Genomic DNA, 14,126 nt, shown 5'->3' on the forward strand with positions numbered 1-14,126 from the left:
CGCCCCTTTCTCTCGAGTTCACCCATCATGCACGTACCTCTCTGGTGCACACAGAGCAGGAAGAGAGTGACAACCAGCCAACTATACGCGCAGGGGCGCCTCGCAGGATTGGCTGATGTTTTTAGCGTTTTATAGCTTCCGCAGATGATTCATATTCTTCGTTTTAAAGCGAAACTGCCGAACTAATCGGTTGCTATCAGATTGTAAAGAGAAGTTACACTAATTTAACATGCATCAGAATGAAATCTCCAACAAACATAGCCAGCTAGCTAAGGATTAAGCTGGACGACCCGTGCACCTGGTCGTGCAAGAGGCAATGTTAACCCCTTGTTGGTATGGTGAGTCAACAGTTTGACTAAAACAAGCCTGCTCTCCGCATTACAGCTAACAGAATTGTTTTCAATTGTGTCTTCACGGGCAGCATTAAGCTGATTTTAAATGGACGATCCATCGACTGTTAATGACGCTAACTGCAAGTGCAAACTTCAGAACGTCTGACTGGACACAAAAAGAGAAAACAACATATTCTGGATGTTGTAATGTTTTTCTGAGCCCTCACCCCACTTTGTTGCACATTCTTTTCTTTATTTTCACACACACACACACACACTCAGTGTCTCCACGCCAAGTTTCGGTCTTCATAAATTCGGACAGATGTTTTCCAGCAAGGCAAGAATTTTCACAGTCAGGCCAACTGACAGGCTGATAAAATATGAAACAGCAGACCAAACATTTACTGCAGGTTTAAACTACATCCCCCACCTCTGTGTGTGTGTGTGTGTGTGTGTGTGTGTGAAGGTAAATTAAAGTGGCAGCTTGGCATTCAGATCACCAAATTACAAGACGCACATGAAGTCATGTGGGACACACACACACCTCTGTTCTCCTGTCTCTGTGAGGACATTCCAATGCAAACATATCTCAACTCTCCCGGGTCCCAAAATGTCCTCACATGGTATGTGTGGAGGGTTAGAGGCCCTATACATAAACACACACACACACATACACACAAAGACACATGCACACACACCTCTGTTCTTCTGTCTTTGTGAGGACATTGTGATGTAAACACATTTAGATTTTGTGACCAAAATGTTCAGACTTTTTAAGAGTCCTCACATTCCAGGTGTCAAACACACACGTTTGTAAAAGTTTAACCAAAACTCATTTACAGTCAGAATCGTGTTGATCATGTGTGTCGTGCTGTGATTGTGATGACAGAGCTTTGCTTCACAGACTGATTGCGATGTGGAAATCATCACAATCCTGCATATAGTTATGTTATCCTGCTCGCTTTCTCACACTCGTCTGCAAAGGAGAGGGGGGGGGGGGTGATGGTGGTGGTGGTGGGTTATTGACTGACAGCTGAGAGGGGAGTTTATTGATGAGCTGCAGATATAACAGACAGACAGCTGGGGAGCGTCAGCCGCTGTGATGCTGCAGCCTTTATCTGGTGTAGGTAAGGGTGTGTCAGTCATCTGTCAGCAACACACACACACACACACACACACACACACACACACAATGAGGTATTCAGCTCAGTGTTTATATTAAAGAAGACAGTTGGTGCCATCAGGGAAGGATTCCTGGGGGAAAGTCCAAGTTTAGTCTTTGTCACAGCTGCTGCAGCTTCACCTAAATGACTCCATGAGTCAACACACACACACACACAAGCAACGTCTGCACCAAAACACGCTCCAGGTTTTGTAGCCTGATGTCACACACAGGTTCCTTAAGAGCTGCTTTGAGTCTATGTAGGGGGCTCTGCCCGTCACCATGGTAACAGCATCACGATCCACCTGAACTCCACATACAGGTAAAGGGGGGCTGTGTTACTCAAAGTGGTCACAGACTGGTAACACTGTGTAAATGTGAGTCAGCCCCTAGAGGCCATGGAGTGAACTACAGGTTTTAACCCCTTCACATAGAGTCTCGTCTCTCTCTTGGTCTCTTGCTGCTCAGTCCATCCTCACAGACCTCCAGCTTTACAGCCGAGATCAACATGTTTACAGCCTGGTATGAAATGGTTTTGGTTTCCATGGAAACGCTTTTATGATGTCTGTACGCGGAGAGAATTTTTATGTGACTCATTTGCTTGATATATATCAAGACTTCCACATAAGTGAGGGTGTGAGCACTTCCAGGGACTTCCAGTTAACCCATATATGGTGCTGAAAGGTGGAGGCCAGGCCAGTGGGCAGTCGTGGAAACAGGATGCACAGAATCGGAGGCGCGGTCATGTGATGCTAAGATGGCGACGGATGGACCCTCCCGTGCAGATTCAGGAAATTCATCCATCTTTGATCACAGTAGGGACAGACACCCCGATCGACAGTATTGATTAGGTTGTTACGTGGACTGTGTGTGGTTATATTGCTGTGATCTGTGGCGGAGGACGGTTTTAAACCAGCCCTGCAGACGCTGCACGCTTTAACTGCTGCTGACACACTGAAGCCGTCCCTGCTGTGCAGCTCATACACTGCAGTGTGTAAGTGAGTCACTTAAATATCAGACGTAGGTCAGGAGGAAAGACTCGCCCAGCCGGTAGACTTTGTTCATCTTGGGTTTATTCTCCTGCAGCTATTATCTTGTGTGCATTATTGAAATGGACAGAGGCATCCTGAGTACCCCACCCCGGCGGAGGCAGCAGAAGACACTGTGGGGTGGAGAAGGGCACAGCTCTCAGTTTTAATTAACCACACAGGGCAACGCACTCCTCCTTCTCCTCTTTCTGACCCCCAACCCCCCCATCACTCCTCTCTTCAGACACAAAGACAAAGAGGTTTCGTGTTTCCTGACTTTCACTGGAATTCCCAAAACAGTGAGCAGGTTGATTACACACTTATCGAGTGTAATCACAGCCTCCGCTGCTCAGTCAAGCTTCTCAGATGATGGTCTAGAAACAGTGAGACACCCATCAACATCACTGCTACTGTTTTAGCACGCTAACAATAGCACTCAGCTCAGAATGTCACCTTGTTAGCAATGTCACTCTTAGCATTTTAGCATTCTGACCACATTTTCCTCAAAACATTAGACATTAATCAATGATACTCAGCATGCTATTGTTAGCATGTTCACAGCAGACTCACACGTAATGGTAGCATTTGGCCTTGATGATCCTTGTTTGCAGCTGAGATAACGGTCTGCTACGCGTCTATTATTGCGTTCAGAGCCGCTTTTCAGCCATGTAGACGACCCAGCTAGTCAGGGGAGATACTGTCTCTTTAACCATCTTTAATACGTCACACGTCAGAGCATAGGGCTCTACAATTGGATATTTGAGCACCTTGTGATATCGTTCGATTATCGGATTGGACGCTGATTTTGACCTAGACTTACACAGCCTGTACACAACACAGAGCCATGGCGGAGTACGTGAACAGAAAGCCTAAAGCGTCTTCTTTTCAGAGAAAAAAAACAAAAGTCTTGAGCTTTTACCATTCCTGAGAACTTAGCAAGTTTGTATAACATATGCTCTGGCATCGTATACGATGCCGTCGATTCCGAAGCTTCCATGTTAGCATTTGTGTTGGCCTCATTTTTCATTATGCCTGATTGTTAGCTTGCTAAATTGTTTGCATTGAAGGCTTCAGCCTGGCAATGGTAGCCTTGCAGGTGTGCGCAGGTGAAACGCAAGCTTTTCATGCTGATGGTAGCATCGTGTTTACTGTGAGGATGCTTGTCTGTCGGGATGTTTGTGGACTTGTTTATTAAATGTTTTTATTATTATTTTAAGCAGCACACATGCTCTTGTTCGTCCTTGATGAGTAACTTAGAAATACATTCCTGGAAAAGCCTCACAGAACTTACAGCCATGTGCCGCAGCCATTAATAATGTTAACGACCTTCAGAATAATTAACCCCGCTGCAGCTTTCGTGCTGCTCATTTCTCAGAGTGTGTGACAGCGCAGCCTCGGGCTGAAGGCACACACGTCATAATCACAAAAAGTTACCCATGTGCTGCTAATGTGTTTCAGATTAGAGCATCTAAAACCATCTTTAACGTCCGATTTATAGAAAAGAAAAACATGGAAACGAGCGGCTCAGAGTGAGCGCGGGTCAGCGTGAGTTAATGCACGTGTCATCAGAGCAGTGTCCTCAGAAGAAGCTCTGAGCTCAGCACCATGTCTGAGAGGAAAAGTTAAACATTAAGTTTCAGTGAGAAGCACAAGTCTGTGACCGGCTCATGTTCCTCACTTCTTCCTCACCTGCAGCATCCCAGCCATACATATTACACTATACAGTGCCTCAGCCCCCACATGGGTTAAAGCCCTGTTCACACTGGAGAAAGTCAATCCAGCTAGAGTGGGATTGAATCCAGATAGCCTTTAAACTAGATACGTTCAGACCTATTTTCAAACAGACAGTCCTCCAAACCGCTAGGTGGCGCCTCGTAATATACGGAGTCCGTTCAGGCCGTGGTAGGACCACACGTGCGCATGCGTTGTGTGTTTTTTTTGTCCCGTGTCGCTCGTTCTTTGTTTTTTTTTTTCAGTTCAAAAAGCAGTTTATTGAAAATAAATTCAGGACAAAGCTGTTGTAGTTCAACGGTTGTTTACATATAATTTTTTTACGCGACCCGGACATTGTCCCTGTGAATCCGGAAGTATCACATTGCTACCAGGATTCGCTAGCCGCATTTGTGTTCAGACCTGAGCCAGATGTAAGCCAATCTGGCTAAATCCACCTCCGAAAGGTATATATAAGGATATATCTGGTTTCACTTTGTTCATATATGGCCTAAATCCCTCTCTAGCTGGATTGATTTTCCCAGTGTGAACGGGGTCTAAGGTTCCACGCTGGCCCTGCATGTGTTTGCCCTACAAGCTCTGAGTCTAACTAGTGTTTAGTTAGGGGCCACCGTGGAACCCACTTGGGGCCCATAAAGTCAGCCCACTCTTGATCCATGTGGGGCCCACATATAAATCCTGGCTGGGACACATGATTAACCACATCCTGACCCCAAGCTGTGCCTTTGCTGTGCCTGTCACCCCACAGATTGACAGATGGGTTTATCAGCCACAAACCGCCCATGTGTGTGTGTGTGTGTGTGTGTGTGTCTGCCTGTGTGACATTCCTCGTCAATCAGATTGAGTCAACACACAGCAGCGGGTGTGGTCCTTTCTCCGCTGTCTGATGTACCTCTTCTCAGTGATGTGTCCCACGCTCGCCGTTATCTTCCACTTAAAATCAAGCTGTCTGACTTCCTGGAAGATACCCAGAGGCCAGAGCCTGAACAGCTGATCATTTATCTGCTGCTGTCACAGTGCAGAGAGATAAAAAGACAATAAACCCTCATCAAAAAAGCAGAAACACAGACAGGAGGCGGGGTATAGCTGCTGCAGGGTTAAATATCAGCTGACATAAAAACACACGCAGGTTCATACATAATAAATCACAATATACTGCATAATAATAAATCATCACTTCTTTTATTTTTATGGTGTAATGGCAGCTGATGATAGATTTTCAAAGACACAGAGTGAAAGGTGTTAAAAAGGGATTATCGGTACAGTCGGGGTTAAAACATCATTAACATAGCCATGGGTCAGACTGGACGGTCCTCAGTGTGTAGTTTGTGTCTTAGATCGCACGTTAACAACAAAAAAACACAACAACTGACTCCAACCACCTCAAACCTGAGGCAGTCAGTCAGTCAGTCAGTCAGGCAGCTCAGTTTGACCTCAGGCACTCAACCGACCAGTAGGACCTGCGCCGCCGAGATCAACAGCAACGCTAAGCTAGTCTGGTTATTCTGCATTCCACCATGTGACCAAAAGTAAGCGGACACACTAGTCTGCTTCAGCTGGTCTGTACCAGATCTGCAGCTGATTGATTGATTGATTGACTGATAATAAATCAGTCAATCTAACTGGTTGGTTCAAACTTCCATCCTCTGACTCATTGTTGCAGCTTCAGAGTGGATCATGAGGATTTAGATGATGACACTTGTCTGTCCGTCCGTCCACCTGATGCCTGAACTCACCACCCTTCATCAGACTTTAATTGGCTGCGTAGGGACCCAGAAACATGGAGGGAGGGGGGGTGTATGGACAGTCCGTGGCCTTCAGCTGTACGTGTCTTATGTGAAGTTCACATCAGTAGACTGTGGAGGTAGAAGCTGAAGGTGGAGGAGTGTGGAGAGCTATGAGGACAGGCGGGTGCTGCCTCTGCCCACCTGAGGCTGTAGGATGAAACATGCTCGACGTGGTGTCTCAGATCTTCAAAGCTCCCTGAATATGTAACAAAATAAACCATTCCTGCCTAAAACATGAGGTTTGTTAGGAAAGTGTGTGTGTGTCTGTGTACAGTGCGTGTATGTGTGTACAGTATATACTCTGATTACGTGCACAGACGAACCTTCTGGGAATCAGCTGAGAGTCAGACAGCTCCGTGTTTGAGTGCTTTTGTTTTTTATTATTGTTTGACATTGCGGTCGATGGAAAAATACCAGGACCATAAACAGAGAGACGACCAGGAGCTGAGGAGGGCAGAGAGCGTGTTTGTACCCCCACATGAACGCAGGTTGTCAGTAAACACACCTGCAATAAGGGCTGAGCAGGAGGAGGAGGAGGACTGCAGACAGGGGGCGCATCTGAGCTCCACCCTAAACCCTGATTAACCTGACAGCAGGAAGCTAGCATGCTAACAAGCTAGTTGTGGCCCTGAGCTCTGGTGTAGAAGAAGAAGAAGAAGAAGAAGAAGAAGATGAGGTGCTGCAGTGTTGGTGAGAATCATCCATCAACCAACAAGCTGGACGAGCTGAAGGAGGAGGAAGAGGAGCAGGAGGAGGTCCGTGCCTGCTCTCCAGTGTCTGCTCTCCAGACAGTAACTTGACTTTGACACCGTGTTTTGGAACAGAAGCATGAATGAGCGACAGAGCTCATGACGCTGCGTTCACTCGCCGCTCAGAGGGCAGAGCTGGCTGCTTTGTTCATATCCACTCTGACCTGTTGTCCTCACCAGTGGAGCCGTGGATCAGCTCCAAAGGTCACGTCTCTGCTGCTGCTTCTCAACACAATGACTCTGTGGCCTGTTTATACAGCAGCGTATAACACACACACACAAAAACAACATTCATGAGTGACATGAGAGAGTGGCATTCACAACAGAGTCAGATGGTTCAAAAGGCTGCCAGATTTATTTCTCAGATAAAAACCGTGTGTCCTCCTCTGTCTCTCAGAGTGTACACTGTACGCACAACAAGCACAAATGTATCCACAAACAAACAAACTCCCACCACCATGAAGAACAGGAGAAACCAGAAAGTCAGCCATCAGCTGCTTACCTGGCTCATCACAGATATGTTCCTATCAATATCATTTAAATCTTTATTTTTGTTCTGAAACATCATTTACAGAAGAAAGATGCTCAGGACTGTTTAGACACGGTGTCATCGTAGAGTTCGCCCATCAGAGGGCGCCCTGACTCAACATAAAGTTATATATACGTCTAAACGTTAAAAAGTTTCAGAGTAACTTCTCCTTCTTCGATATAATGAATCGGAGTTGTGTCAGGCTCTACATGTTTTCGTTGTTTTTATTTACAAGACTAAAAAAAGGCTGAACTGTTGAAAGTTAACATTCAAGCATGGAGCTGCCGTTGTTCTTCAGACTGGAGACGTGAGAGCCGCCATGACGCTGATGGAGGACGGCAGGTATGAACCTGTGTGTCAGCAGCCCCAACAGGCTCCACCATGTGTTCATGTTCAGTCCAACACGTGGAGCGTTCACCATGTTTCCAACACCCCACTGAGACAGGAACAGTGTTCACTAAGCTTCAATTGGGCAGCGCTCGGTCTGAACGGTGCGGAGGGTCAAAGGTCGCAGTCCGCCAGTTGGAAGTCAGAGCGTGACGTCCACAGGAGGACGAAGAAGATACTTGGCTGTGCTTTCTCAGTTTTCACATCTTTGTTGAACGAGTCCATCACAACAAAGAAGCCAAAAGAAATCAAAAATACTGTAAAGTCTCCGATAAAAGAGGATCAAGTCCGAGGCTGTACAGAGCTTTACAGCATGTTTACATCAGAGCTCTGCTGCTGCTCTCATCCTCTGCAGAGAGTCAGCGAGCCCCGGAGGGTAAGTGGTCCCTGTGGAGGACCATCAGTCCATGGCGGATCACTGCCCGTTCACCACATGCTTTGAATTGATTGGCTCGTTGTCAGCAGGGTTCCTAATGACCTCCATCTGCACAGACACAGCGCCGGGTTAGAGCCACAACAAGAGGAAGAACTCACGAGCAGCTTTCCACCCATAAAAGTGAGACCTAGCTACACTACATGGATCGGGTGTTGTTTACTTCATCATGAAAACACCAAATTAGTCTGAGTGTAAAGTTAAGTTTAAATTAATTAAAGCTAAACTTAGCCAGCAAGCTCTGACTGAGATATACTGAATGCATCTGGGGTTGGTTACGTCATAACATTAGCTGATGACGCAAACCGCTAGCTAGCTTTGTACAGATTAGCTATAAGCTACTCTGCATGAGTCTGATGTTAGCTACATCATGATGCTAACTTACAGATTAGCCATGGGAGCCTTATGTTCCTACATTGGGTAGCTAAACATTTGTCTGCATAAAACCTTAAAAAAAACGTATCCTTGGTTTAAACTCATCACTCTGATGGAACCAGAGCTACGCTCTGCACCTGAACGAGTAAAGCTGCTGTGCAGAAGCAGAAGCTGTGTCTTTATTCTGTCTGTGTCGGATCCTGATTCACCTTTGTGGCGTTCTGTCTGCCCACTACCAGGTCCGCAGTGCTGGCGCCGTTGGGTTTGTAGAGGCAGAGAACCTTCTGGAAGCTCTGCTTGAAGTTGTCGGACAGGAAGCCGTAGAGGATGGGGTTGGCGCAGGAGTTGACGTAAGTGAGAATGACGAGGGAGAAGTAGATTGCGGCGGTGGTTTTGTTCTCTGGGATGATGTGGATCAGGTTGACGATGTTGGCGGTGAAGAATGGCAGCCAGCAGAGCACGAACACCAACACGATGATGACCACCATGCGGGTCACCTTACGCTCCGACTTCCGCCGCTTAGTGAGGCCCGCGCGCATCCCTGCTGACCTCACCTGCAAGAGAGAGAGAGAGAGGCGAGTAAAAAAGCTTTTAGGAGATTATGAGCAGGATCGATTAGAGCCAGAGGTTTGTCTGTCCCATTACCTTGATTACAATCAGCAGGTAGCAGAGGCAGATGACAACCAGAGGCCCGAAGAAGCCCAGGATGGACGTGTACAAGATGAACACAATGGACCACAGATTAGTGGGCTCAGGCCAGCTTATGTTGCAGGTCTCAAATTTTTCCTGCACGCTGGAGTAGATGGTGACCGGCAGCACAATCAGGAAGGACACCACCCACACCAGGCCGCTCAAGATCTTGGCCACCTGTGGCTTCCTCCATTTGGAGCTGCGGATGGGATAGACCACGGCGAGGTAGCGGTCGATGCTCATCAGCGTCAGGCAGAAGGTGGAGGCGAACTGGCTCATGCCATCGGCGGTCATGCACACCTTGCAGAAGAAATCCCCGTACGGCCAATAGGAGAGCGCGCTGTTGGTGCCCAGGAAGGGGATTCCCAGGATGTAGAGCTCGTCCGCGACGGCCAGGTTCAGGATGTACATGTTGGTCACGGTCTTCATCTTGGCGTAGCGCAGCATCACGTAGATGGCCAGCGTGTTGCCGAGGAAACCCACGATGAAGACAATGGTGTAGATGACCGCCGTGACCTCGCTGAAGGGCATCGGCGTGGGGATGTCCGACATGTTGCCGGTGGTGGCGAAGAGTTCGGAGGAAGACGTGTTGACATTTTCAGACGTCCAGTTGTAGCTGTCCATGGCGGAGGGTGGAGCGCTGGGGTCCAGCGGCGATACAGGAACAACTGAGGGGAGAGCAGACACACACACACACGCAGCGTTTTACAGGCACTGTTCTGATGTTCTGTGAATTTGTGTTTCATAGAATCCACCATCAACACCACAGGGGAGCTCTCTGGGCTCTGAGCCCATATTTACCAGGAGACACAGGAAACTTTCCACTCAAGTGTCTGGCAGCTGGCCAACATGCCGATTCTCCTAATGGGAAGCTGCTCTTTAGACGAGCACTGAGCGAGTTTCTCTGGACCGTCACTGAAGGATGGCGAGAACAAAAGAGAGAGTCCAAAAAACAAACCCACTCAGCAGAAGTTACCAGCTTCATCTGGACATCCATAAATGACACGCCGAAGCTGCATGCGTTACGTCATCAAGTTCACATGCAGCTAAAAATTCAAACAAGGCCGAATTCCTTTGTTAACCCTTTGTTAACCCTCTTGACCCGACAGCCATGTTCTCTACAACACGTATGGAAACATTTACTGCAACACAGAGCTATGTAAGTAATGTATGGAAACAACACAATCATGGCTACAAGCAGAGAACACACACACACACACACACAGAGACACAGAGACACACAGACACACACACAGAGACACACACACAGACACACACACAGAGACACAGAGACACACACACAGACACACAGAGAGACACAGAGACACACACACACACAGACAGAGACACACACACAGAGAGACACACACACACACACACAAACACACAGAGACACACACAGACACAGAGACACACACACAGACAGAGACACACACAGACAGAGACACACACACAGAGACACACACACACACAAACACACAGAGACACACACAGACACAGAGACACACACACACAGAAAAACACACATGCCTGTGTGCAGAACAACATAGATTAGAGCTGAAGATTTTCAATAAATTGAATCTATATGTGCCTATAAGTTTGATGAATATTGGAAAATCAATATTTATTCTTCACGTTTTGAGCCTCTCTGTTTTAAAGTTGACCCCAGGAGCTGCAGCTCAGCCAAACACTCGCTGGACGCCACTCAGTCAGTCAGTCATGGCTTCCAGATCCTTCTGTTTATACAAAATGTTGTCGGTTGTTAGCAGTTGTGTGTGTGTGTGTGGGGGGGGGGGGCGCTCATAATAACATATAATAAGGTAAGAGTTTAGTTATATTTTAAACATGGTGCATTCAAGGGCAGTGAAAAAGTGAGAATGTATTTTTATTTTGTATTTTTTTGTGTTTTTACAGTGTTTAGTTTTCTACAGTGACGGTTCAGCTTACAGTCATATATGATATGATTTTTTTATGTTACTGTATTTTTTGCATGAATTGCGTAATAGCAATCCAGGCTGTGGTGCTGACAGGAGCCTGAATCCATCCGGGCTATCTGGGTCAGGACTCCCGGAGCGACGCATCACTGCTTATTGATTTTAAATTGGATTTTTTGGGCGTCACTGTCTTCCGTTAAACTGCACAGATGCTCTAAATCTGCAGAACAGTCAGCTGTTAGATTAGAATCACGTCTGAAGGAAACATTAGCATTAGTTCTGAATTAACATTCTGCACTTTGCACAAAGTTTGAACTCCGGGATGCGCAGAAACATAGCCTATTGTAATGTAAGGAAAGCCATGCCCTCACCTGCTGCCTATGTGTGTGTGTGTGTGGGGGGGGGTGACCTACAGTCATCTGGTTGTCTTTTAACCGTCAGTGGTCAGTCGTTACCACCTGAGGCTGTTAGAATGTGTTTGACGTGAAGATGCAGTGAACCGCGCTCCAACAACACGGCGGTGACGCGCAGCCCGCAGCCTGCTGTTGAGAAAACAAATACCTGAGAGCCGGGTCCCCTTGACTTTATCAGTCCACACTGTCAGCCCACAACCACGATCATCAGTGAATCAAACACTGCATCAGCTTCAGGCCGGGGGGGCTCGCTCCTACCTGTGCGCTCTTGGTGCGCCTCTCTCCTCTATCCAGCGAACTGATGCGCCTCTCCGGCTCTCGTTCGGTTCTGGAAACGTCCACTTTCTCCGCTCTTTTCTCCCGCTGTTTGAAACTCACACCACCTCATATTCGACTTTTCATCCTGAGGCATTTCCCTGCTGTCAGCGCGTGCAGATCTCCATGGCCAGAGGTGCCAAAAACACAGTTAATGTTCATAAAGCGCGCAGTTATCAAATAAAAAAAAACACAAACATCTCACGCGTGGAGGGAGGTGCTCCTTCCTGAGCGGAGGAGAAGTCACTGGCTGGGTCACGCTGTGCCTCTGTGTATTTATGTATGGGGAACATCAGCCCGCCTTTGGACGTGAAAGTCCCACCCATGGGTGGTTTTAATCACCTCACAGCCAAGACCAGTTGCTGGTGTGAAAGCCTCCTTCTCGGTGCATCAGGGGTGTTTATAGCTCAGCCTTCCAGTCAATCATAAAGTGATACTTTTTTATATGTGTGTAAGACCGAGAGGAGACACAGCCAGGGGAGTAAATTACCTTGATGGCGGCCCCGGGCACCTGAAGCAGGCAGAGAGATGAGGCTGGGATGGAAACACAGAGGAGGGCAGCTTTGATGGTGATTATGTGGGAAAGCTGCCTACTTTTAAGGCCATTAGTTTCATGTTGTTGTCATCCGGGTCAGCGTCCTGTTAACAACAGGCTGCTGCACACACACACACACACACACACACACACAGAGAGAGAAGCCCATGTCATGTCTGCGTCTTCCAGCCTCACAGGCCACGCAGCACCGGTTCTATCCGGAGCCGCTGCGCTGCTTTCTGAGTGTAAGTGTAAACAGTGCTGTGGGCCGCGGGCGCGCTGTGGTGGCACCTGATGTGCCAGGATGATGCCACGGCTCATTTACCTGTTTGTCCAAATGTTTCCTTTTGGAACTGAAGCATTTGGAGGAACAACACGGCGAGAGACACGTCATTCATAAAATGGGTTTAGTTGCCATGGTGATAAAAGAGACCAAGAGAGCTGGGACAATTCTCCCTCATAAAATGTCTTTAGTGTTGTTGTTTTAACACAAACTATGATCAAATCTGGATCAAAGTTTGAGCCACCATCCACTCCACCTCCACCATGTGTACATCGGCCACAGCGCCATCATGGTCAGTGTAGTCGGCCCCTGTAACAGTGTGACCCTTTTCCAGGTGGTCCAGCAGCAGAAAACAGAGACCATCACCTTGATGCAGACCTCACTGATTTGGAGACTCTGTCTGTTTCCACTGTTTGGATTGTTCTCTGCTCTCTTGTTGGAGGTGGTGGACCCAAGTCTGATCCATGGTTACAGACTGCTGCAGAACTCTCTCAGGATCCTCCTCAGAAATGACAGATGGTCTCTGGATCTTCTCATAAGGCCCACAGTGAGCTGACCGCTCGGTCACTGGGAGTTTGTTGTGGATAACTGCATTCCTCCTGGGTGATACCCGCTCTGTGTTCTTGGATCATGTCATGGATCTTGTCTCCTGTGTACTGACTCTATGTTTTGGTTCCGGTTACTTCAGGCCTATCTGCCAGTTGTTCACATATTTATTTCTAAGGGGAGCAGACAGCTGTTGGTTCTTCCTTTCTCTGCCCAGATGAGTCAGTCTGGCTCCGAGCACTTGGCATGCACCTCCTGCTTTTTCTATATCCGGCCTCCCCTCTGTGGGCTGGTATAGGAGCTGGTGTCACTCACCCTCTGTGTCTGTCTGACGACAAGAAGCTGGCAGGGATCAATGGCAGAACTCTTTAAAGGTAAATGGAGTGCGACTGATGTGTTTGTAACCCAGACGAGGTCCCAACCCGGCTGAGTCAATACTCCACCTCTGATTATAAAGAGGAGAAGCAGTGTGTGTGTGCGCGCGGGGGACTGAAATGAAGGCAGACATTAATGAGATGATGTCCTCGGTGGCGGCTCTGTGGCTGCCGCTGTGTAGGTCAGGAGATAAAGAACACTCAGGTCCTCCGTCAGTCTGCACGCGGAGCTGCCATCGCCCCCTCTGCCTGCCTGACTGTGGGATGAAGTGGATTAATATTAGGTGAGTCAACTCTCTGTGGTCATATTCATATAATATGCTTTAATGCAGTTTTAATTGGATGTCAGCTTTGGCTGGAAAGATTCCTCTCATTATTTACCCTCCACTTCAATTTGGAATTAAAAAGTGGTGTAAAAGTGTGAACTTCAAAACCAGCCGGGTGGACTCGGTTTTATTCTGCCCCGGGTTGTTAATGAGGCTGTTTCTCCACACTGACTCCAGATGGAGCTGTTGACTGCCCA

At 47.6% G+C, this 14,126-nt stretch overlaps 1 protein-coding gene across 2 annotated transcripts; it reads right to left on the minus strand.

Moving 5' to 3' along the window:
• Positions 1 to 7,125: 7,125 nt before the first annotated feature.
• Positions 7,126 to 12,102, minus strand: LOC114439720 (somatostatin receptor type 5-like). Of its 2 annotated transcripts, none has more exons than XM_028411857.1 (4): positions 11,809 to 12,102; positions 9,159 to 9,871; positions 8,723 to 9,067; positions 7,126 to 8,189 (listed from the first exon to the last, which is right to left on the minus strand). In XM_028411857.1, the coding sequence occupies exons 2-4, from the start codon at positions 9,825 to 9,827 to the stop codon at positions 8,121 to 8,123; spliced, it is 1,083 nt and encodes a 360-aa protein (XP_028267658.1). In that variant the 5' UTR covers positions 9,828 to 9,871; positions 11,809 to 12,102; the 3' UTR covers positions 7,126 to 8,120. The 2 variants fall into 2 exon arrangements, with proteins under 2 accessions (XP_028267658.1, XP_028267657.1); XM_028411856.1 differs by lacking the exon at positions 11,809 to 12,102 and adding an exon at positions 10,005 to 10,479.
• Positions 12,103 to 14,126: the final 2,024 nt, after the last annotated feature.

Source organism: Parambassis ranga, chromosome 8 (genome assembly GCF_900634625.1).
Source record: "Parambassis ranga chromosome 8, fParRan2.1, whole genome shotgun sequence".
Taxonomy (NCBI): Eukaryota; Metazoa; Chordata; class Actinopteri; family Ambassidae; genus Parambassis; species Parambassis ranga.